We start from the raw sequence: 23281 nt of genomic DNA, 5'->3' as shown, positions 1-23281 counted from the left end.
ACAATTGTCTCTCCAAAAATTGTTTATATCGATTGAATTTAACTTCAATAAAATATAGAAATGAGCATTATTTCTTGTTGAGAGACGAGGCAGTTGAAAGTATGATTGACAAAGATAAATACAATTACAAGAAGATTGCCTCCCTCTTGTGTAATAACGATCCATAACCATTTGGTTCCTTTCATCAGCACAATCATCAAAGATAACAACATTGTTTTTTTGACTTGTCGAAATCTTGGGGTGAAGGTCTTTCCTCCGTATTATCACTAAGAATACAAGTTATAGGTTTTGATTTCTTTTTATATTTCTGTGTATCCCAAAATAGGTGAATTATATTTTCAATGTTATAATGATTTTGCTTGTTTTGAAGTTTAAATAAACCAATTTTGTCCTCTTTTTGAAGACCAGCATTCCAGGTTTGTGAGGGTCATTGATACTCAGGTTGAAAACTTGTCTTTGTCAAAATTATTAAATTATCAAAATCTAAAAAGTTGGGATTCAGGAGCGTCTGCAAAAGCAGGCAGGTTTTCTACATCTGCTTGAACTAACTCTGAGATATCTTCATGAATTTGGAAGATTTTTATGGTTGTTAAATTTTATTTTATTTTCCCAAATAGGTATTTTCCCAAAAAATAATTTATTCATATATTTAGAAAATAAATTATAAAACTTTTTATTGGCTTTCTTGGAAACTACGTTTTATCCTGAGTTCAGATTTAATTTCAAGGTAATCCATTATTTTATTCATGCAATATCTTGTGTTGATATTTCCCTCAATATGGTAATTGTTCATAATATACATCATCAATCAATGAAACATTACCGTCATTTGTTCAGTCTCTTCTCTTGTAAGAAAAGGTGTATTATCACCCTCCGACTTAACATTCATTTCTCTTATTCATTTTGTAAAGTAACTCATTTGTGGTGTAATTTTGAAACAGTTGTGTTCGTTTTTATATCTCTTATTTTCATTAATTAGAAGATAATCACAGAATATACATTGTTTATGGCCTTTTGACTCTGTGTTTAATCCCACTCTTTCACATGCAGGACAACTCTCAAATTTGTCATATGGAGAATCAGGGAAATAGCCTCCTTAAATATCCTGTCTTTGAAGACATGATTAGATTTGAATTATAAGAACAACAAGGTACTGGGTTTAACATTGTGAATGTTTCATATATAGATCTTAATCTTCTTAAATCCACTCTGCTAAAGGCTTCTTCTTATTTTGATTTACCAAAGGAGAGAAAGGATAAAAAGGCAATAATTAATGTAAAAAATACCGACAATCAATGCGTTCTCTGGAGTATCTCAGCACATCTTTATCCTCAAGAAAGGGACTGTGAAAGAGTTTCAAAGTAAAATAAATTTGAGAATACATTAGAAAGTGTGGATCTAAGCATCTCTGGAGGAGAACCCATGGGCTTAAAAGACATAAAAAAAAGTTTGAGAATATGAAAAAACCTATCAATAAATGTTTATGGTTTAACTGATATAAACAAAGTTCCAATTATAAGAGTTAGTAATACCATATCAAATGATGATTGGTCAAATTACCGGCATGTAGATCTCCTTTATTTCACCAATAAAGAAACTGCTCATTATGCTTATGTCAAAAACTTTTCTAGATTGGAAAGTAGTGAAGTTTATAAATCAAAGCATAAATCATATCCTTGTAAGAGATGCCTAAATATATTTTGATCTCACCAAAGACTTGATAAATATTTAAAGTATTGTTCTAATCATAAAGCAGCAGTTGTTGAGATGCCAGAACCAGGAGAGAAAGTTGTATTTAATGAAACAAATAAATGTATAAAACACCCATTTGTAATATATGCTGAATTTGAGAGCATCTTGGAAATGACTGATGATAGAAAAAATATCAAAATCATATCCCTTGCGGGTTTTGTTATTACATTAAATCATCTGCAGGAAGTAAATATGATAAGTTGCATGAGAGATAAGATAAGATGGAGGAACTGATGCTGCTGATGAATTTGTTAAAAGGATTGAAGATGATGACTAAAATTATGTCAAGAACAAATATGCCCCTTAACTTCCCTCCAAATAAAGAGAAATAATTTGAAGAAGCAAGGATTTGTCCTATATGCTCAGAGGCTTTGTTAAAAACTGACAAAAGGGTTCGAGATCATTGACAGATAATGGGGAAATACAAAGAAGCAGCTCATAATAATTGTAATCTTAATTATAGAAACCCTTCATTCATACCTGCATTTCATCATAATAATTGTCATTATGATATGCATCTCTTTATTAAATAACGAAGTAAGAATCCTGGAAAGATAATAGCAATTCCTTATACAGATCAAAATCACATCTCATTTACAAAACAGATTTATACTCGTGAAATGGGTGTAAATACTAATATTGGACTTCTTGACTCTTATAAATTTATGACAAGCCCTCTAACTTCTTTGGTTTCAAATACCTCTTCTTTTCCTATACTTTATAATCAATTTAGGACTGAGCTGACTTGGGTAAAGACATTTCTCTTCTTACTAAAAAGAGCATTTACCAATATGATAATATGGATTCCTTTGAAAGATTTAAAGAAACAAGACTTCCTCCTCAAAAGCGTTTTTATAACAAGTTAGGAAGATGTCATATTGCAGCTGAACAATATGAAAGAGCAAAACAACTTTGGAAAGAATTTGAGATAAGGAATATGGGGAAATATCATGACCTTTATTTAATAACTGATGTTTTATTACTCGCTGATGTGTTTGAGAAATTTAGAGAAGTTTGTTATAATTAAGATTCCTCTGAACTTGATCCTGTTCTTTATTATTCATCTCCTGGAATAGCCTGGAGCGCTATGTTAAAAATGACGAAACAACCCCTTGATCTTCTCAGTAATGTACAGTATATATGCTCTTGATGATTGAGATGGTTAAAAGAGGAGGAATTTCACAAGTTTGTTCAAAGAGTTATGCTAAGGCAAATAATAAATATGTTCCAGACTTCACACCTGAGAAGCCCACATCTTATTGAATGTACTTTGATGCTAATAATTTGTATGGCGAGGCAATGTCTTAATCTCAACCCGATGGTAACTTTAAATGGGTGAAAGAATACAAGTACAAATCTATTTTCGATGATATAATCTCCACAAGTCAAGAAGATTTAGATAAACTGGGTTATAGGTATTATTTTGAAGTAGATTTAAACTATCCTGGAAAACTTCATAACGAACATAAAGACCTTCCTTATGGAGCTGAAAAAGCGATCCCCAAATCAAGAGAGATTGGTTATCAACAAAATTTCTTTAGTTCTTTAAATGAGTTTAAATATATTCTGACACTAAATTAATAAAAACAATGTTTGATAAAGAGAAGTATGTTTTACATCAAGGAAATCTAAAGCAATTTATAGAAGCAGGACTACAAGTTTAAAAAGTACATTGAACACTAAAGTTTAGTCAAAGTCATTGGTTCGGCACTATATGAATTATATTACGAGGATGAGAACAAAGGGTAACTATGATTTTGAGAAGGACTTTTATAAGTTGATGAATAATTCTGTATTTGGTAAAACAATGGAAAATATAAGGAATAGACAAAATGTAAGACTTGCTACAACTTGGGAGCAGGAGGAGAAGTTGACAAATAACCAAGCTTTAAAAGAATAGAAATATTTGCAGATAATTTTTGTGCTGTTCATTTGAATAAAGAGAGTATAAAGATGGATACACCGATTTATGTGGCAACATCTGTTTTAGATCTTTCAAAAAATTTAATGTATGATTACTTTTAGAATAATAATATAATATTAATCTTTATATTATAAAGAGGTCTTTATAGAGCTAATAAGACAGAGCTCTTTTCAGGAGAAGGCCCCATGAGCAAGACCTTCTTGTCCAATATCCGCGAGTACAATGGCTGCTTCTCAATGACCAGCTTCGGCCACAAGGATGCCTCTGTGCAGCGATGGAACCCAAGCTTCAAGATTCAAGGCCAGGTGTATCACCGCATCGGCAGCCTCTTACCACCACAGGAAGGCCAGCCCAAGTTCCTCCAGGTGTATTTCCTCGACAGCTTCACACAGCACACTGAAATCGGGTTGCCAGAACAGGTGCCTAAATCAACAGCTTCTCGGGAACTTGACTGAGTGGTTCCAAGACAACAACCACTACGTCCAACAGCTTATGACTGCCAAAGACATCATAGAAGAGGACAATACTGAAGAACGGAAGATCGTGATCAGAGAGGACAAGAGGCCCCGAGGTCAGCATGAATGGCGATACAACGCCCAGGCAGCAGTTGAGGTGGCCATCCTCATGGACAATAAACGAACGGAAAATCGCGACATCGTCACTCGCCTGAAGGACGGCGCCCTCAAGAGGATCTCTGAGCTCCACACAGCCTATGACCCACTATAGTATCCACTCTTCTTCCCTTATGGCACAGATGGTTACCATATCTACATCATCGGCAGGAGTGGATGCAAGGTAACTCAACAGCAATTCCACAGCTGTCCCATCATGGTAAGGGATTGCAACTACCTTCTGCAAGGTGTGTGCCTCTTCCAACAATACCTGGAGATGCCTACTGTAAGATTGAGACTGAGAGACTTCAGTTCTTGCACCGTGAACAAAAGGCTCTCAGAGCAGACAGCTACATCAGCCTAAGAGACTCCATCCTGGCTATTGATGGCGACCCTCGGCGAGTCGGCCAAAGAGTAGTACTTTCGGCCACCTACACTGGCGGTCCACGCTACATGCATGAGAGATAGTGACACCATGGCATATGTTCGAAGGATGGGCTGGGCTGACTTCTTCATCACCATGACATGTAACCCGCAGTGGCCAGAAATCATGGACAACCTCCTGCCGGGTAAACAAGCACAGGACAGACCAGACACGGTGGCATGGGTGTTCCGCCAAAATCACAAGAAGCTGATGGAACTGATTGTGAAGGAGGCTGCCTTTGGCAAGGTGCGCGCTTGGCTGTACAGCATCGAGTACCAGAAGCGAGGCCTACCACACGCCCACATCCTCACCTGGCAAGACCCACAGTACAAAATCAGGCCAGAAGAGATCGACTTGGTCATTGCGGCTGAGATTCCCGACAAGGACAAAGACCCACAGCTTCACAAATTGGTGCTGTCCCACATGATCCACGGCCCCTGCGGAGCAATCAACATGAACTCGCCCTGTATGGTGGACCGGCAGTGCACCAAACATTTTCCCAAGACATTCCTTCAGTGCATAGAACAAGGCATAGACAGCTATCCCAAGTACCGACGCCACAAGCTGAAAGATGGTGGACACACAGGCAACATCAAGATGCTACAGCGAACAAATGCATCAATCAAGAGGTTACCAACCAGTGGGTCGTATCGTACAACCCACTCCTACTGCGGGAATGTAATTGCCACATCAACGTGGAACTCTGCAGCAGCATAAACTCCATCAAGTATGTACTCAAGTATGTCACGAAGGGAACAGACCAGGCACTTTTTGAACTGCAGCGAACACATCACGACAATGAGCAACAGACCGACCAGCCGAGAGTGGTGGACGAGATCACCCTGTTCCAAAATGCGAGGTACGTGGGCAGTTGTGAGGCAGCCTGGCGCATTCTGGAGCACCCAACGCATAACCACTTTCCACCAGTGGTTGGCTTGGCCGTGCACCTCCAGAACGGACAAAGAGTAATATTCACCAAAGCCAACGCAATGAACAGAGCTCAAGGGCCACCCCCAGCCACCACCCTTACTGCAATCTTTGAACTATGCAACAATGATATATTCGCCTAAACTCTCAAATATGCTGATGGCCCTGAGTACTACACTTGGAACCGAAACACAAAGAAGTGGATACGGCGCAAGAGGGGTGTCCCGTTAGACGGAAACGACCTACAAAATGAGATCTTTCGGGCTCCAGCAATCGGCCGCATCTACACCGTCAGTCCAAGGGCAGGGAATGCTACTTCCTGCGAATGCTCCTCAATGAAGTGACCGGTCCGACATCCTTTGAGAATTTGAGGACAGTCAACAACCACGTCTGCGATACATTCCGAGAGGCCTGCCATATGAGAGGACTTCTTGAGGATGACCAGCACATGTGCCTGGGCATGGAGGAGGCCACAGTCAACCATTCTCCAGCAAACATGCAAAGTCTCTTGGCGATCATCCTCACAGCCTGTGTCCCCAGCAACCCAATTGACCTATGAACACAGTTCCGTGATCACCTCTCAGAGGACTTCCTCTACCAACACAGGCACCGCGTGAACAATGCAGACGCAGACTACAATGACGACATTTACAACCAAGCCCTCTGCTGTCTCGAAGACAAGGTCGCTCTGATGGGTGGCCACCCTCTGCAAGTCTACGGCCTCCCTGCACCACAGCATGACACGAACCAGAGGCTTTCCCAAGAATACCAGAGGGAAGTGAGCTATGACCTAGAAGACATGGCGGTGCAGGCAGAAAACCTCCAAACCAATCTTACAGACGATCAGCGCATGGTCTATACCACGTTCTTCAAGATTATGCAACAGATCGATAACCCTAATATCAGCCACCAAGGCAACATCATGTTCTTGGATGCCCCAGGTGGCATGGGCAAAATGTATCTGATCAATCTCATCCTTGCTAAGATCAGGTCCCAAGGCGAGATTGTGCTGGCAACAGCCTCAAGCGGAATAGCCGCCACTCTCCTCCAAGGTGGCCGAACAATACCCAGTACTTTTAAGGTGCCGCTCGATATGCACAGGATGGACCAGCCAATGTGCAAAATCACCCGCAGCTCAGCCATGTCTAAAGTCCTGAAGGACACATCAGCCATTATCGTAGACGAAGCGCCCATGACCCACAAATCGGTATTCGAGGCGATTGACCGCACTCTTCAAGATATCACCAGCTTCAACAGACCAATGGGTGGCGTCCCCACTCTCCTTTGTGGCGACTTCAGGCAAATCCTGCCAGTCGTGAAAAATGGGACAAGGGCAAACATTGTCAACGTCACCCTCGAGCAATCCCACCTGTGGACCCATGTCAAAATCATGAAGCTCACCACCAACATGAGTACTCACCTTACTAACGACACTGCAGCTGCTGACTTTGCACACCTGCTTCTGGACATTGGAGAAGGTCGACTCCCTCTCGCTGCTGAGCCTGACACCATCAACATACCACCTACACTTGGAAAGTGTGTTGTCAGACTGGAAGAACTCAAGGCGGAGGTTTACCCAAACTTGGCAGCCAACTACAACAGGCCGGAGTGGTTAGCAGAACGGGCCATCGTCTCTCCACTTACCACCACTGTCAACCACCTCAACACTTGGTTCATGAATGAGTTCCCCGGAGAAGACAAACAGTACAAGTCGGTGGACAGTGCCATGAGCGATGAGGAAGCTGTGACCTACCCTGTGGAGTTCCTCAACTCCCTTGAGCTGACAGGCATGCCACCACACCTACTTAAACTGAAGGTCGGCTCCTCCATCATGGTACTGAGGTCCTTGGAGCCACCGAAAACCACCAATGGCACCCGGTGCACAGTCACAAGACTGCACGAGAACGTGATCGAGGCAACCATCTCCTGCAGCCCTTACAAAGGTCAAGTTGTCCTCATCCCTAGGATACCACTGATGCCTTCTGAAGCTGAACTGCCATTCCACTTCCGCAGGCTACAGTTCCCCATTAAGCGTTGCTTTGCCATGGCGGTGAACAAGTTACAAGGCCATAGGAGTTGACCTCTCCGCAAGCTGCTTCTCCCATGGAATGTTTTATGTGGCAGCATCTTGCACTGGCAACTCTGCAAACCTCAGCATCATGGCTCCCAACAATCAGACCAGAAATGTAGTGTATCAAGAGGCACTGCAGTAATCACCCGAGAAGTTGAGTCTGTTTTAAATTGCAGGATAACATCAACGGTCAGTATACTCCAATTACCCATTCAACTTGAAATGAACAATTTCTCATTGCTTATTAACCCCCTAAGTGCGCAATTACACCGTCGCTCTTTATCACACATTTATGTCGCCCTCGCACTTGAGGGGTTTAAGTGGTTAACCCCGCATCGCAGCTCGGGTACCCCAGCAAGTATCTCTATATGACGACTCAATTTGATTTAAGAAATGATCATGTGAAAGTGGGGGTGAAGCCCGGCAGGGATAGTAGTGTCAAAAGTGAGGGGATCGACACAGTCATGTGTTCCAGTTTGAAAAGGAGAAATATGAGTGAGCGTAAGCAAATGAATATTGCAACTTTGAGAAATGGGGCACATTACTGAGTCAACGCTTCCCTTTTGACACTACTCAGAACCCTCCCTGCTAACTTTGCCAGAATATATTTAAACAGATGTTTGGTACTACATAACTTTAATATGGATACAAACAAACATGACATAATAGTGATCGAAGCTTTTCTTGCTGCACTCTTCAGGAAAAAATCGCAGCAAGTGAGGGAGGAAGTGAAGGCGCGTCCTTTATACACAGGTCTCAATAAGGTAGACACTGTGTAGACCAGTGCAATGCAGATATGTTCAGGATATTGAGCCGAGGTCAGAGCTTGTTTCATTTACGTATGTTCGAAGTAACCTTCATCCTTACCACCGATCCAATATTATGTCGTCAAAAGGAATTTGTACGATCTCTGTGTCTCTTTCAGCATGGAAAGATCAAGGGAAGTACGGTAACAAATGGTGAATGGACCTTCGGGGACCATCCCCCCTCTCTCCAGGATGCAGTTGCAAATGTCAATCATCGATGAACTTCTCCAGCCAATGGGAGCTCGAGGTGAAGATGATGAGCCGACCAATGGGCGTTCGGATTAACCGTGACGTCATTACGGTTGAACCAATCAGTGTCTACCTTATTGAGACCTGCGTAAAAATCATGCGCCCTCACTTCTTCCCTCACTTGCTGCGATTTTTACCCTGAAGAGTACAGCACGAAAAGCTTCGGTCACAATTATGTTGTGTTTGTTTGTATCCATATTACAGAAAATATTTATTAAATTCTTTCAAGTACACAAGCTTCACTTTGCTAATGAGTATTATACTTCATTATAAATTCACTTTATAAAGGGGCACATGTGTTATGTCTCTGTTCCCCCCTGTTTTGTAATTCCCACTCCTGCCCCTCTTGTCTCATGCTCCCTTGCTGTGCGTTGTGTGTTAACTCTCATCCGAGCCTCGACAAGGTACACAAAAAACAAAAAAAAATTATATTTGTTACCACAATTCTCCCGTTTTGTTCATGCAGAACAACACAAGGGTTTGTTCTGTCAGGACAAACCTACAATAATTTAAATTTGGCTTTGACTAGTGGTAGGCTGTTTCCACAGCATCACCCAGATTTGTGCTCTATGGTGCGTTAAGCCACTGTCACACCTTGACAATTTATCCAGCGTATGCCGACGTATGAAAAATTTCTCTAAAACGCTGGCACACATCGAATACGTTATGGGTAAGTTTTGTATACGTTAAGAGCACGCTGGCATACGTCGTAGTATGCTGGCATACGTCGTAGTACGCCGAGCTCGTCGACAAATTTTAACATGCTCAAAATTTTTCGACGTATGCCAGCGTATGATTCACACGTTCCGCATACGCTGGCCATAAGTTGTAGGCACGTTACGCGATCGTTGACACGCGTTACTTGTAAGTTACTCATAAGTCGAAACACGTCAAGGTCATGTTTAGCATACCCGAAACTGATTTCTAACCTATGAGTAACGTGTTGTAGGCACGTTGCGTGATCGTTGACACACGTCGACACGTTACTTGTAAGTTACTCATAAGTCGAAACATGTCGAGGTAATGTTTAGCGACAGTGTTCCAGACTCCATGGTTTTTTTTTTTTTTTCTTTGGCATGACGGTGATGTTGACACTTCAATTTCTAGTGCGGTTATAATATACTATAATTAATAGGCTGTCGCTCAACAATTTAAATCATAACCGCACTAGAAATCGAAGTGTCAACATCACTGTCATACCGAAGAAAAAAAAAACCCATGGAGTCTGGAACACTGTCGGGTTCCTCCTGTGTGAACCCCATTTTTATATACCAATTCCCCTAAACACTACCAATACGCCATTATACGGTAGCTGTAAGTTAGTAACACGTTCATTAAGTTCTGTGGTCGTCCGGAAGACGTAAAATACATCTACATACGTCAATATGTGTTGGAGATACGTTACACATAGGTTTAAAGCACGTTACTCATAGGTTCAAAGCACGTTACTCATCGGTAAGAAATAATTTTCGGGTACGCTAAACATTACCTCGACGTGTTTCGACTTATGAGTAACTTATAAGTAACGTGTGTCAACGATCGCATAACGTGCCTACAACTTATGGCCAGCGTATGCGGAACGTGTGCGTCATACGCTGGCATACGTCGAAAAATTTTCAGCATGCTTAAAATTTGTCGACGTACTCGGCGTACTACGACGTATGCCAGCGTGCTTCAGCGTGCTCTTAACGTATACAAAACTTACCCATAACGTATTCAACGTGTGCCAGCCTATTCGGCAAATTTTTCATACATCGGCATACGCTGGCTAAAACGTCAAGGTGTGACAGCGGCTTGACACTTCGATGTCTCGTGCGGTTATGATTTGAATCGTCGAGCCGCAGCCTATTGATAGCCTACGCCACGTGATCGTCGGCGATACGCTGCCGCGTGCTATGCATACGTTAGACTATCGTTGGGCATAGATTGTGAACGCCGACAACACGCTAAGCATTCATTGGTATAAATTATCTATATGTTATCGAAACGTTCTGTGTACGTTACTAATACGTGATGCATACGTCCAACTCGTTATGAATACGCCCAAAACTGGGGAAAAAAACATCAATAGGCCAGCGTTTTACATACATTTCGATACGTTGCCATACGCTGGCTAAAACGTCAAGGTGTGACAGCTGCTTTAACACCCTAGCAAGTGGATGCAACCCTCGGGATGCCACCACCTCCCCGTTCTGTCTTGTCCACAGAGTTTGGGCACCGAAGCAACCTGGAAGAAAAGAACCCTATGCACACCAAACATACACATCCAATAGGCAATCACCATTTCTAGTTATACTAATCATCTTTTTTTGTACGAATCATCAGAGCAAGCTGCCCAAATTATTTTTCCCTATCAGTTTTTAAGGTGTCTTTCTTGTCCCACATCCCTTCATCACAATCATCCAACTGTTTTTGTTTCTTTTGCAACAATTGGTGAATTCTTTAAAAAGGGCTTTTATCAATCTCAGCGGCACATGTGTCTGCATATTCGTGTTTTCCATAAAATCCCACCAACACGGTGTAAAGACTAGATTGTACACGAGGTTCTTCATTTTCTGGGATTTTTGTGGTCACCATAGTCGTTCAAAGATGGTCGATTCAGAAAAAGTTTCATGTGCCACCATCGCTGTCACTGTGGCAAATTTTCTCACACACACACACGCCGATTATTGTTCTTGTGCACACTATGATGACAACAACAGCAACAAATATCATGAGTCTGCGAACAATATATGGAGTATCCATGTTTCCCATCCACAAAACATTCCCTTTGACCAGGATCTGAACTCCCATCCTTTAATATAGTCATGTAGTTTGCAGCTAGCTTCCTTACATGCTGTAACATGTCATGGATCTTTTCAGAGTTATCCGGAATGTAGGTGCAACGTTCTTTCCCCATTACAGCAAAATTACCTCCTTGTGCCACCAAGACCATATCCAAAGCTATTGTATTTTGCATGGTCATTGTGTGGTTAACCCCTGCTTTAGCAGGGAAAATAGCCTTAAAATACTTCTTGTTGTTGAATCGTCATTGTGTGTAGGGCTGCCATCTCGGCGTTGCCTTTTTCAAAGCCATCAGCAGTTTTGGTTCCCCAATTCCTCCAATGAGGCTGCCATTTCAATAAGCTCTCTCCCTGCTGCCCATGCCCAATATCAGGGGGAAATTATCATTGCCATGAGTTTCCCTTCCAAAATTCCCCTCTTTTGCGTCGTAGAATACTTTTAGACAGCGGGCTAGTGATTCGACGTATATGTGGCACTATATAACCCAAGTAACAGGATCTGATCCAAGTAAGTGGCAACCAAGGATAGGCTCTGAATCCACATATAAAGTACGTGCCATTTGAAACAACCTCAGCATATGTGCCATTTTTGCCCTGCCGATTATCTGCCATGTCATATACCTCAATTGATGAAATACAGGTATAATTCCCTGCATAAAATCCATGGCTAGGATTTGTCCAAGTCAGGCAAAGGAACCCAGTTTCTTCATGATGATCTATCTGCATGATCATGTTATGTATCATGATATCTACATGATCCTAAAATAAAGGGGTTTCTTCACTAAGCTGTAAGGAGGGTACCACCCACACGCAAAGCTCATACATGAGTCATAGCTTGTTCTATTCAAGGCATAATTATGGCACCATCCGGCTCTGCAGTAATCAATTTCCTCAAATGGGATCACCGCTAACGGCAATCCTGTTCTTGAAGATTGCGGGAGGTGGGCACATACCCAACACTTCACCTTATTTTCCTTCGCTGCATAGTTGTGCGACAGGGTCAAAAAGGTCTTTATCCTGTATACTCCTTTCTCATGTAATCAGTCCCGATGCTTATCTCCTTTTGCTCTTCTTACTCCATCACGTCCCATTCCTTGTTTCCCCTGCTCCGAACCTTCCGAACATTCTGCTCTCCCTGGCATTCCAATAATGCTCTCACTGTTATCATCCATGTTATCGCAATTATGCACATACCCATTAGAAGCACAGCTACACATATCATAAAGCTTTGGTAACGCTTTTCCAACTTGCGGCTTTCTTCTACTCTCCTTATGATTTCCTGTATGCTCTTTTGCATTGTGATGTGTGAGTCCATGATGGTTCCTTCGCACTTGACAGCTGTGTGGGTCACCAAGAATACCTCATGAGGTCCTGCCCAATCTACCCTCAGTGCATTCTTCTACTTGAATACCTTGATGTACATCCAATCGCCAGGCTGGGTGCCATGGTGTTCTTCCACAGCCTGTTCCAGTAGCGCTTGTTTGACCTGCAAGTGGAATTCCTTGACACCCTTGTTAAGGCAACACAAAAGTTAATCATTGTGTCCTCCATCATGTGTATGTCCATCTGTTTCAGGGTTAATGAGCTGTTACCACCACTCGCATTGGCCTCCCCATCGGTACTTCATGTGGAGACAGTCCGCTGCACCTATTTACCATTGACTTCATTGACATCAGTGCCAGAGTAATAGCCTCTGGCCATTTTAAACCTGTTTCATCACATATTTTAGCAAGTTTGTTCTTAAGTATGCCATTCCGGCACTCTACTTGGTGTGCAGTATGGACAGTGGAAGTGTTGTTTTATTTGCAAAGTTTTGCAGAGTTCCTTAGTAATATCCGATGTAAAATGTGATCCTTTATCACGAGATATTTTGTAAGGTATTCCATACCTGCAAATGTACTCTTTAAGCAAAAGCTTTGCCACCGTCCTTGCATCACATATTCTGCATTGGTACGCTTCAGTCCATTTGGTGAGCATATCGACCACTATTAACATGTAATTGTAATTACAACATTTTAGCATGGTTACAAAGTCCATTTGAATATGCACGAAAGGACCCCACAGTGGAGGATAAGCTCCTTCTGGTTGTTTAAACACTTTACCAACATTATGATGTTGACAATACACCCAGTTTCTCCAAAAAAATTCTGCCACGGCTGAAAACCCAGGAGTGTGCCATGTACATCGCACCTCCAGCTGCATCCCCATTTGCTCATGTGGCCACTTCCATGAGACAAACGAGCAAGCCATGGCAAAAGTGCCTTTGGGGCAACTACCTTACCCTCCTTTGAAACCCAAAGCTTTGTTTCCGCATTATAGTGGCATCCTGTTTTCTCCCACTTGGCTCTTTCGCCTGCCTTGGTTGCCTCCTGTAGTGCTGCGATGACATCGGTTGTCGGTGCCCGTTCCTCACTTTTTCTATTTGGCAGGTATATTTGCTATTTGTTGTGATTTCACCACCTGTTTTGCTGTTGTATCAGCGAAAGCATTTCCTTTTGGTACCATATCTCTTTGTTTCATATACGCTCGTAATTTTACTATCGCTATTTTTTTTGGTAAGTGAACAGCTTCTCATGGTTCCACTATCAATTTACCATTTTTGACTGGAGTACCTGATGATGTTATACATCCCCTTATTTTTCAAAGTTCTCCGACATCATGTGTGACCCCGTACGCATATTGGGAATCTGTATGTCGGGGCAGCTGACCACTTTCTAAAACGTCACATTCAGAGCATACCGCGTATCCTGACAGTGCTGCTCTAGTTGACGAGCTGTCTACAAAGACTATGATTTCAAGATTTTGAAGCGGGATGCCCTTTAAGTGTGTCTGGGAAGTAGCGGTCTCCGTTATTACCTCCTCACATTTATGTTCTTCCCCATCATCTGCAATTTGCATTAAAATTGCTGGGTTCAACACAGGACATCGTTCAATGGCTATATTCATTGCCTGAATTAGCACTAGGTCATATGTCATTGCTCTTACTGCCAATAGGTGTTGTGTTTTTGCCCTCAGTAATGCAGAACTTATACAGTGGGGAACCCGTAGGACTAAAGGTGATGTCATTACGATCTGACTAGTGGCTTGTAGTGCAATCGAGGCAGCTGCTACTGCCCGTAATGCGACCACCCTTATATGACAAAATATAAGGTAGCACACGTGCGTGGAAAGATAGCCTGGAGCGAAATCTCAAGCAGTTTCTGGCTAAACATAGGTAACATCGAGAATACAGTATATGTAATCTTAACAAGGTGTGGTTATATTTTATGAACAATGGATCAAAGGGAACTGATCTATCACTAACAAACATAGAGGCTTTAAGAAAGTACAGATTGGTTTTTCGGGCTTAAATCAGAAACACAGCATGAAAAACAGCTCCTTATCTGAGCCTCCCTCCAGATGGACTGGACGAGGGAGGAGAGTATGTGATTCTTTGATCAGGTCATGTGTTGGCCAATGGAGCATAGATAAGGTTTACAAGGTTTTACTATCTGAAGGAATGTGTACAAAACAGAACCCTCTCTGCTAACTTACCCAGAATATTTGTTAAATTATTTCTAGTACACAAGCTTCACTGGGCTAATTAGCATTTTACTTCATTATAAATTCAATTGAAATATTTGTTAATAAACTGTGAACCTTCCAACTTGGATTTTTCTCCAATGACCTCATCTCAGACCATAAATTTGGATTCAGAACAGGTCCCTCCACCTTGGACATGCTGCTTCTGCTCTCCCAATAATGTATGGAGGCCCTCAGTATCAAACATGACATCAGTGCCATATCTCGAGCTTTTGATGCAGTCTGGCCTCCCGGCTTTCTCGATTAACGCTCTGCCCATGGCAACCAAGGCTAGCTCTACATGATTCTTCCTGACTTCCTCTATTCTCAGAGCCAACATGTGATTCTTAACGGAATCCTTTCATCCCCTCTCCCTGTCAAGGTCGGAGTGCCCTAAGGCAGTGTTCTGGGCACCATCCTATTGCTAATGTTTATTAACAATCTCTCTGGAAAATCCTCTTTATCTCTTTGCTGATGACTCCACCCTCAGCCAGGGCATCCCTCATCAATCAAATAGACAGGCTGCAGCCTCTTCTCCCTCTTCAGACCTTGATAGAATCACAACATGGTCAAACACTTGGAATATGTCTTTCAATTCTGATAAATCTACCTCTATCTGCATAACTCTATCTCTATATATCTCTATCTATCTTTGTCCACAAAGGGACCATCTGGCAAACCTTCCCTCTACTCTCTTATCAATCCTCTTGAAAAAGTTCAGTCAGTCAAACTCTTCATTTTCACAGTCATGTTTCTTGATGTCATCTCACCGTCATCAATCTTTATTGACAAACCACATATCAAAGTTGGCCTCCATAGCCAGCTGCCGACTGGGCATCATCCATTGTGCAAAGTCCTTCCCTGGCACACCTAAACTCCTATCCACCTACATGGCCTTCATCCGTAGCTTGATAGAGAGTACAGCTTTCCCATTTGGGCTAAAATCCCTGCTCACATCTTTCTCAGCTTGACGCCATGGAAACCAAGGCCTTCAAGAACATTTAAATCTTCTGTGATAAATCTGCGTTTACAGGCCTATCTCATTCACATTGCAGACAGGCTGGTGGTCTCTCTGTCTTCTACTACCTCTGCTCTGATCTTGCATCCTCTGCTCTTTCCGTGCTTTGTCTCCCCCCCCCCCCCCTCCCCATGTTTCTGCCCGGCACACACGGTCCACCATAAACCCCTTCTGGTAACACTTCCTAAATCCAGGATCACTACTCACCTCCACTCATTCGTTCCTCTTTTTCCCCCTCCTGTGGAACCAACTTCCAACATCCTTTTTAATCTCATTCTCCCCTCCAGGTCTTCAAAATGCCTGTTCACAACCATCTCAGGTCATCCCCAATCCAAAACCATGATCGGTCCAAACAAGCCAACAACTCCCATTAATCCTCCCCAAGCCAAGGGCTCCTTCCAAATTTCCAGTCTTTTATTCCCGAGAGTTTGCTTCAGTATTATCCACATTGTCCACCCCGTGCATCCTCTGTTACCCCTCATTCTTCCCCACATCCATTTTGTGTCAGTCTCCCTATATTTAGGCCATCAATCCTGCTGCTTGGGGGTGTTTCCCCCATCTCTTTCTGCTGTTGATTTATTTTTTACCTGTTACGTCCTCATTCTTTCCATGTTCGAGCTCCTTGACTTTGTACAAAGAAAAAGGTTTGTATCCATGTGTAAATGTTACTCCTGCAACTGTATAAATGTTATACTGTACTTGTGTCTGTGCGAAAATGTTATCACCTGTATCTGTGTGTAAATGTTTTACTATACCTGTATCTTTGGGTAAATGTTATACTGTACCTGTATCTGTGGGTAAATGATTTACTATACCTGTATCTGTGTGTAAATGTTTTACTATACCTGTATCTTTGGGTAAATGTTATACTGTACCTGTATCTTTGGGTAAATGTTATACTGTACCTGTATCTGTGGGTAAATGTTATACTGTACCTGTATCTGTGGGTAAATGTTATACTGTACCTGTATCTTTGGGTAAATGTTATACTGTACCTGTATCTTTGGGTAAATGTTATACTGTACCTGTATCTGTGGGTAAATGTTATACTGTACCTGTATCTGTGGGTAAATGTTATACTGTACCTGTATCTGTGGGTAAATGTTATACTGTACCTGTATCTGTGGGTAAATGTTATACTGTACCTGTATCTGTGGGTAAATGTTATACTGTACCTGTATCTGTGGGTAAATGTTATACTGTACCTGTATCTGTTGGTAAATGTTATACTGTACCTGTATCTGTGGGTAAATGTTATACTGTACCTGTATATGTGTGTTAATGTTTTACTATACCTGTATCGGTGGGTAAATGTCATACTGTACCTGTATCTGTGTGTAAATGTTTTACTATACCTGTATCTGTGGGTAAATGTTTTACTATACCTGTATCTGTGTGTAAATGTTTTACTATACCTGTATCTGTGGGTAAAAGTTATACTGTACCTGTATCTGTGTGTAAATGTTTTACTGCACCTGTATCTGTGGGTAAATGTTTTACTATACCTGTATCTGTGTGTAAATGTTTTACTATACCTGTATCTGTGGGTAAATGTTTTACTGTACCTGTAACTGTGGGTAAATGTTTTACTATACCTGTATCTGTGTGTAAATGTCATACTGTACCTGTATCTGTGTGTAAATGTTTTACTATACCTGTATCTGTGGGTAAATGTTATACTGTACCTGTATCTGTGTGTAAATGTTTTACTATACCTGTATCTGTGTGTAAATGTTTTACTATACCTGTATCTGTGTGTAAATGTTTTACTATACCTGTATCTGTGGGTAAATGTTTTACTATACCTGTATCTGTGGGTAAATGTTTTACTATACCTGTATCTGTGGGTAAAAGTTATACTGTACCTGTATCTGTGTGTAAATGTTTTACTGTACCTGTATCTGTGGGTAAATGTTTTACTATACCTGTATCTGTGTGTAAATGTTTTACTATACCTGTATCTGTGGGTAAATGTTACACTGTACCTCTATATGTGTAAATGTTATCCCTGCATCTGTGTGTAAATGTTATACCTCAATCTGTGTGTAAATGTTATACCTGTTTCTGTGTGTAAATATTATACCTGTAATTGTGTGTAAATATTATACATGTATCTGTGTGTAAATATTATTCCTGTGTCCATGTGTAAATGTTGTGCCTGTATCCGTGTGTAAATGTTATACCTGTATCTGTGTGTAAATGTTATACTTGTATCTGTGTGTAAATGTTATACCTGTATCTGTGTGTAAATGTTATACCTGTAATTGTGTGTAAATGTTATACCTGTATCTGTGTGTAAATGTTATACTTGTATCTGTGTGTAAATGTTATACCTGTAATTGTGTGTAAATATTATACATGTATCTGTGTGTAAATGTTATACATGTATCTGTGTGTAAATGTTTTTCCTGTAATTGTGTGTAAATGTTATACCTGTATCTGTGTGAAATGTTATACCTGTAAATGTGTGTAAATATTATTCCTGTGTCCATGTGTAAATGTTATGCCTGTATCCGAGTGTAAATGTTATACCTGTATCTGTGTGTAAATGTTGCACCTGTGTCAAACACAAGCCACCAATATATCCATAAAAGAAAGCCTATATGAGATTTTGAAGTACAGTGTTAAACTGTGACCAATCTGTGAAAAGTACAATTGACAAGTAACGGATGTTTCACCAGTGAACACCTGCAGAGATGTGGAGGAGGAAGAACTGATGCTGCACCCTATTGTGAAGATGATGGCGACAATGCAAATGTTCCTGAAGGGAGTGAAAGGACGCAGGAACAGGTCATCCAGGGCGACTGCACAGGATCTCAGACACACAGACAGGATGAATCCTCTTCACTACGTCAACGAGTAAGAGATTATTTAGCCCACTTTGGACTTAGTCTGAAATGGGGGCTAATGTATTTGGCCTCAATTTTCATGTGTGTGCGTGCATGTGTGTGTCTGCAACCATATCCCGGACATGGATAGACTGATTTTATTCGTACATGGCACAAAGATAAAACATAATGGTGCACACATGCACGTCATTTTTTTTTCAACATCACATCCACCAAGATGCCGACTCGCGGGCATTTTTATTGATAAAAACCTAATGTTGAACGTGTCCTCAACCATTTCTCGGACATGCATTTACCGCTGTTGTTCAAACTTGGCACACCAACAACGAATGATGGCTTAAATAAGAATGTCTTTTTTCTTTTTGAGATTGGATCGAATATGGCCGACTGGTAGCCATGTTGTTACTTAAATGTGTCGCCAACCATTTCTCTGACATGCGCGTACACACACACACACACACACACACACACACACACACACACACACACACACACACACACACACACACACACACACACACACACACACACACTCTAAGGCCATTTTCTCTGCTGGAGTGGGCTTTAGCCTTGTGGGTCACATGACAATTTTCTATCATGGTTCTCTTTTGGAGGCAATGTTTTTTTTATTGCCAGATGCCCTTCCTGACGCCAACCCTTTAGTCACCTCTTACGACATGCAGGGATAGTGTACCAATTCTAAACCGGGGCATCCCAGCAAACTGGAACTCATTTTGCCGACCCCAGAAGGATGACAAGCTGAGTCAACCCCACCTGGTATTAATTCACCCGACGAGTGAGATTTGAACTCCGGACCCTAGGATCTCAGTACCACCACCCTAACCATAAAGCCAACACCAGGCTTCATTTCTCTGACATGCATGGTCTGATTTTGTTCAAACTTGGCACAAGCACAGCACATGAAGGCATACACGTGCCCCTCACTTTATTTTGCGATCTGATTAAAGATGGCCGACTGGTAGACTGGCAGCCATTTTAGTTGTACATAAGTATGGGTTAACCCTGATACTCTGTACAGCAAAATTACAAAAACAATGGGGTCAATGACATTTTATGTCTTTTTTTTTTACTTGTTAACAATGAAGTGGAGCACCTGGGGTGTGTTCCATTTCCAACTATCTTGTAGAGTGCTAACCAAGCCAGCCGTTCTACAAGCTGATTTTTTAATGGAATACACCTGATGTGCGTGTTAGCAAAATTACAGGTTAATTACCACTCAATGGCTGATATGCCACCCCAATCATTTCTGTGCACATGTTAATGCCCCACTCCCCTTCCTTGAGTTTTAAGCAAGGGATAGTTTATTGCAAGAGAAATAGCTGCTCCTGGTAGGCATGACGAGGGGATGGGGAGAGGGAATTTAAGTTGGAGGTGGCCATCCCAACTTTGTAGAACATTTCGCTGCACATCTTCAGTACAACTTCAAAGTTTCATTGCATTTTGGCCCACAAACAAGCAAAGAAACTCGACAGGAAATCAAAGTAAATCTGGTGAAAAACGTATGTTTTAAAATAAAGTTATGCTTGTATGGAATACGAGCCGATGTACCACATGTCACGTGCAATGACGAACAGGCAACATGGTGGCTTATCTGTAATATTTATTTCACGGGTGATGAAACTTTTCGATGTCTCGAGGGTTGTTCTCTTTTTTGGATAAATTCATTACTTGAATGAATTTAATTGATTTCTTTAACTTCCCACCAGCTTAAACTTCCCACTGTGGGTGAACACCAGCTTGAAGATTAAAAGGATCCTATATGTTATGCGCACACAGCTTGGCTACGTTGGAACAGGCAGCAACAATTTATTCACGATAAAGTGCTCGAAAACGTTTTTTCACTTTCCTCTCATTTTCATACCTTCAAATCGCTTATAAACACCTGGAGGTGCCAGTGTCCATGGTTTTATTTCATTTCTGCACATAGGATAACCTCCAGAATCTCGTAACCTTCACCTTCACTATTGGACAGCATCCCTTTGTTTAACCTTTGTGTCCTCTCTCCCACCGCTCCATCCTCTCTCCCTTCCCTCCTTCCTCTCTCTACCCCCCCCCCCACCCTCATAATATTGCCATCAGCAAAGCGACGGGTTGTATTTGCTCGCATATATATATATATATATATATATATATATATATATATATATATATATATATATTGTTGTGGTTGACCAAATTCGCAAACCACCATTCAGGTCCCTTAGGTGAGATATCTCGGTAAGTATATGTGTAGTTAGGCCCAAACCCGTTGTCTAGAGGGAATAAATGTCATTCATGAGGGCTGCGACTCTTCAGGATAGCCGTTTTTCTTTTACTATCTTTATTTTGGACCAACCGCCATTATTACCACCACCAACCACGTCTCAACAGCCATCACAACAACAACCACCAACCACAACGCCGCTTCACCACAACCCCCACGACCTTTACCGTCACAACTCGCCACCATCGCATCACCGTCATCTCGCGCCACTCGTGGGCACCGATGCTGGACTCGTGTAGAGCGCGCACCGAGCAGCGTGTTCAAAAGCATCGCGGACTTTCCGCAGAAAAACGGATCAAAAACGACTCACGCCCACTTTTGTTCCGTCCAATCGGTGAGCGAGGGGCGGTTTGGCCCCGCCTCCAGGGCGTTGGAGGGCGGTCGCTATATGCAAATTCATGGATCAAAAAGCATTCACGCCCACTTTTCCTCGGGCCAATGGGGAGCGAGGTGAAAGGTCGGAGGCAGAGGGTCAAGGGTGGAAGAGCGAAGCCACGGGGCTTATAAAAACGACTGCGTTCGTCAGTCGAGTCAGTTGAGTTGGAAGTGGAGGGAGTTGAGTTTTGGAGTTCGGAGTTCAGTTCGCAGGAGGAAGAGTTGAGTTGGAAGCGGAGGAAGAGTTGAGTTGAAGTGGCAGTTCGCAGTTGGGAGTTCGCGGAGTCGGAGTGAAGAGGACGGAGCTGTGGAGAGGCGGCGGCGGCGAAGGCGGTTGAGAGGGTGCTCGCGTCGGATTCGAGGAACTGCGGAGGGAAAGGCCGGCGGCGCGACCGAGGTCGTGGTGGAGACGCTCGTCGCGGGACCCAAGATTTTGTGAAATCCTCCTTTCCCCGAGCATCAGCAACCCCCTCCTGTTTCCCCCCGCGCTGAGATAGTGCGACAAAAGGGGGCCCCCTTCCCACCCCCTACCAGACACTGTCCGCGAGGCCCGCGGAGTCGAGGCACCACCGCCACTTCGCGTCTCATCATCAGACGGGTAGGCCCGACACGGTCTCGGCCCCAGGCCCGCCTACCCCCCTCATCCTGGAGGGTGGTTCTCTTTTCTTTTGCTTTGGGAATATGTGTTGTCGGCGCCGTCTGTGAAGTAAAATTGTATAAGTGTTGCCGAGTGCCCGGTAGTCGGATAGATCTGCATTGTCGCATTTGCTTTTTGTCTTCTTCTTTTCTATGTGCTTTTGGTGGAATTGTATATGTGTGCTTTCCGTTCATCGCGAAATAAATGTGCTTATTATTGAACTGTTTTCCCGCTTCGCTTCGTCATTTCTTTCATTGAATCCCCATCTTGCTTCACGTAAAGGGTTGGTCGTGGGCTAAGACGCCTGATAATTAATCGAACCGTCGAGGCCGACGAATAACACCGCTCGGTTATCCCGATAGTACGGAACGGGTCGCTTAAGTGGCCCGTGTCCGAAGTCGACCTGCGGCGAGGTGCGATCGCCCGGTCTACCCTCCGTGTGGGTACTTAGGTAGGTCGAATTTGGCGAGCAACCCTATCCCACGCGGGGGCCGATTGGCTCGATCGCGGTGAGACCGAAAGGTCCACCCGTGACTGGTTCCCGGCGTTAGTCCGAGAGGGTCACGACTGGATTGTCCGTCCGGTGGGCGACGTTCCACGATTCGAGTTACGTGGCCGTTCGCACGCCGGCGGGCGCGAATCCGCAACAATATATATAAGGATAACCCACCTGTAATTGGAGGGAATTACCAATTAGCTCTCACCTAATCCCACGTGGATGGGATTTCAATGAATTAACTTCCATGCTCTTCCAGCCAAAGAAAGATGCATAAAGAAGCCAATGTAAGCTACCAAAGGTAAGCCCTTTGCTGTTTAAAACCTTACAGGTTCCTCTACAGCTGAAGACATTCACAAGTAACACATACATGAGAATCCCAATGCTACAAGCTTCTCTCAGCTGTGACACTGGTTACATTACTTGTTGGTGAGTTATCAATGACAGCAGAGACAGAAACATGCATCACTAAGGCACCGAAGTATATACTATGTGTAATGCCAATAGCAGCTAA

The 23281-nt window shown here is 42.6% G+C and overlaps 1 protein-coding gene across 6 annotated transcripts in view; it reads left to right on the top strand.

The window, feature by feature from the left end:
- Window positions 1-23281, top strand: part of LOC147033986 (equilibrative nucleobase transporter 1-like) — a 227815-nt gene that overhangs the window by 37928 nt on the left and 166606 nt on the right. For all 6 annotated transcript variants that reach the window (XM_085874440.1, XM_085874451.1, XM_085874460.1 and 3 more), the window contains one exon: window positions 18808-18985. In XM_085874440.1, coding sequence (XP_085730566.1) covers window positions 18808-18985 — 178 coding nt within the window. The remainder of the gene's footprint in view (window positions 1-18807; window positions 18986-23281) is intronic.

Source organism: Eptatretus burgeri, chromosome 1, assembly GCF_056783735.1.
Source record: "Eptatretus burgeri isolate ZD-2024b chromosome 1, Ebu_testis_v1, whole genome shotgun sequence".
Lineage (NCBI taxonomy): Eukaryota > Metazoa > Chordata > Myxini > Myxiniformes > Myxinidae > Eptatretus > Eptatretus burgeri.
Note: the sequence above shows the minus strand (reverse complement) of the source record. Positions and strands in the feature narration are given on the sequence as shown.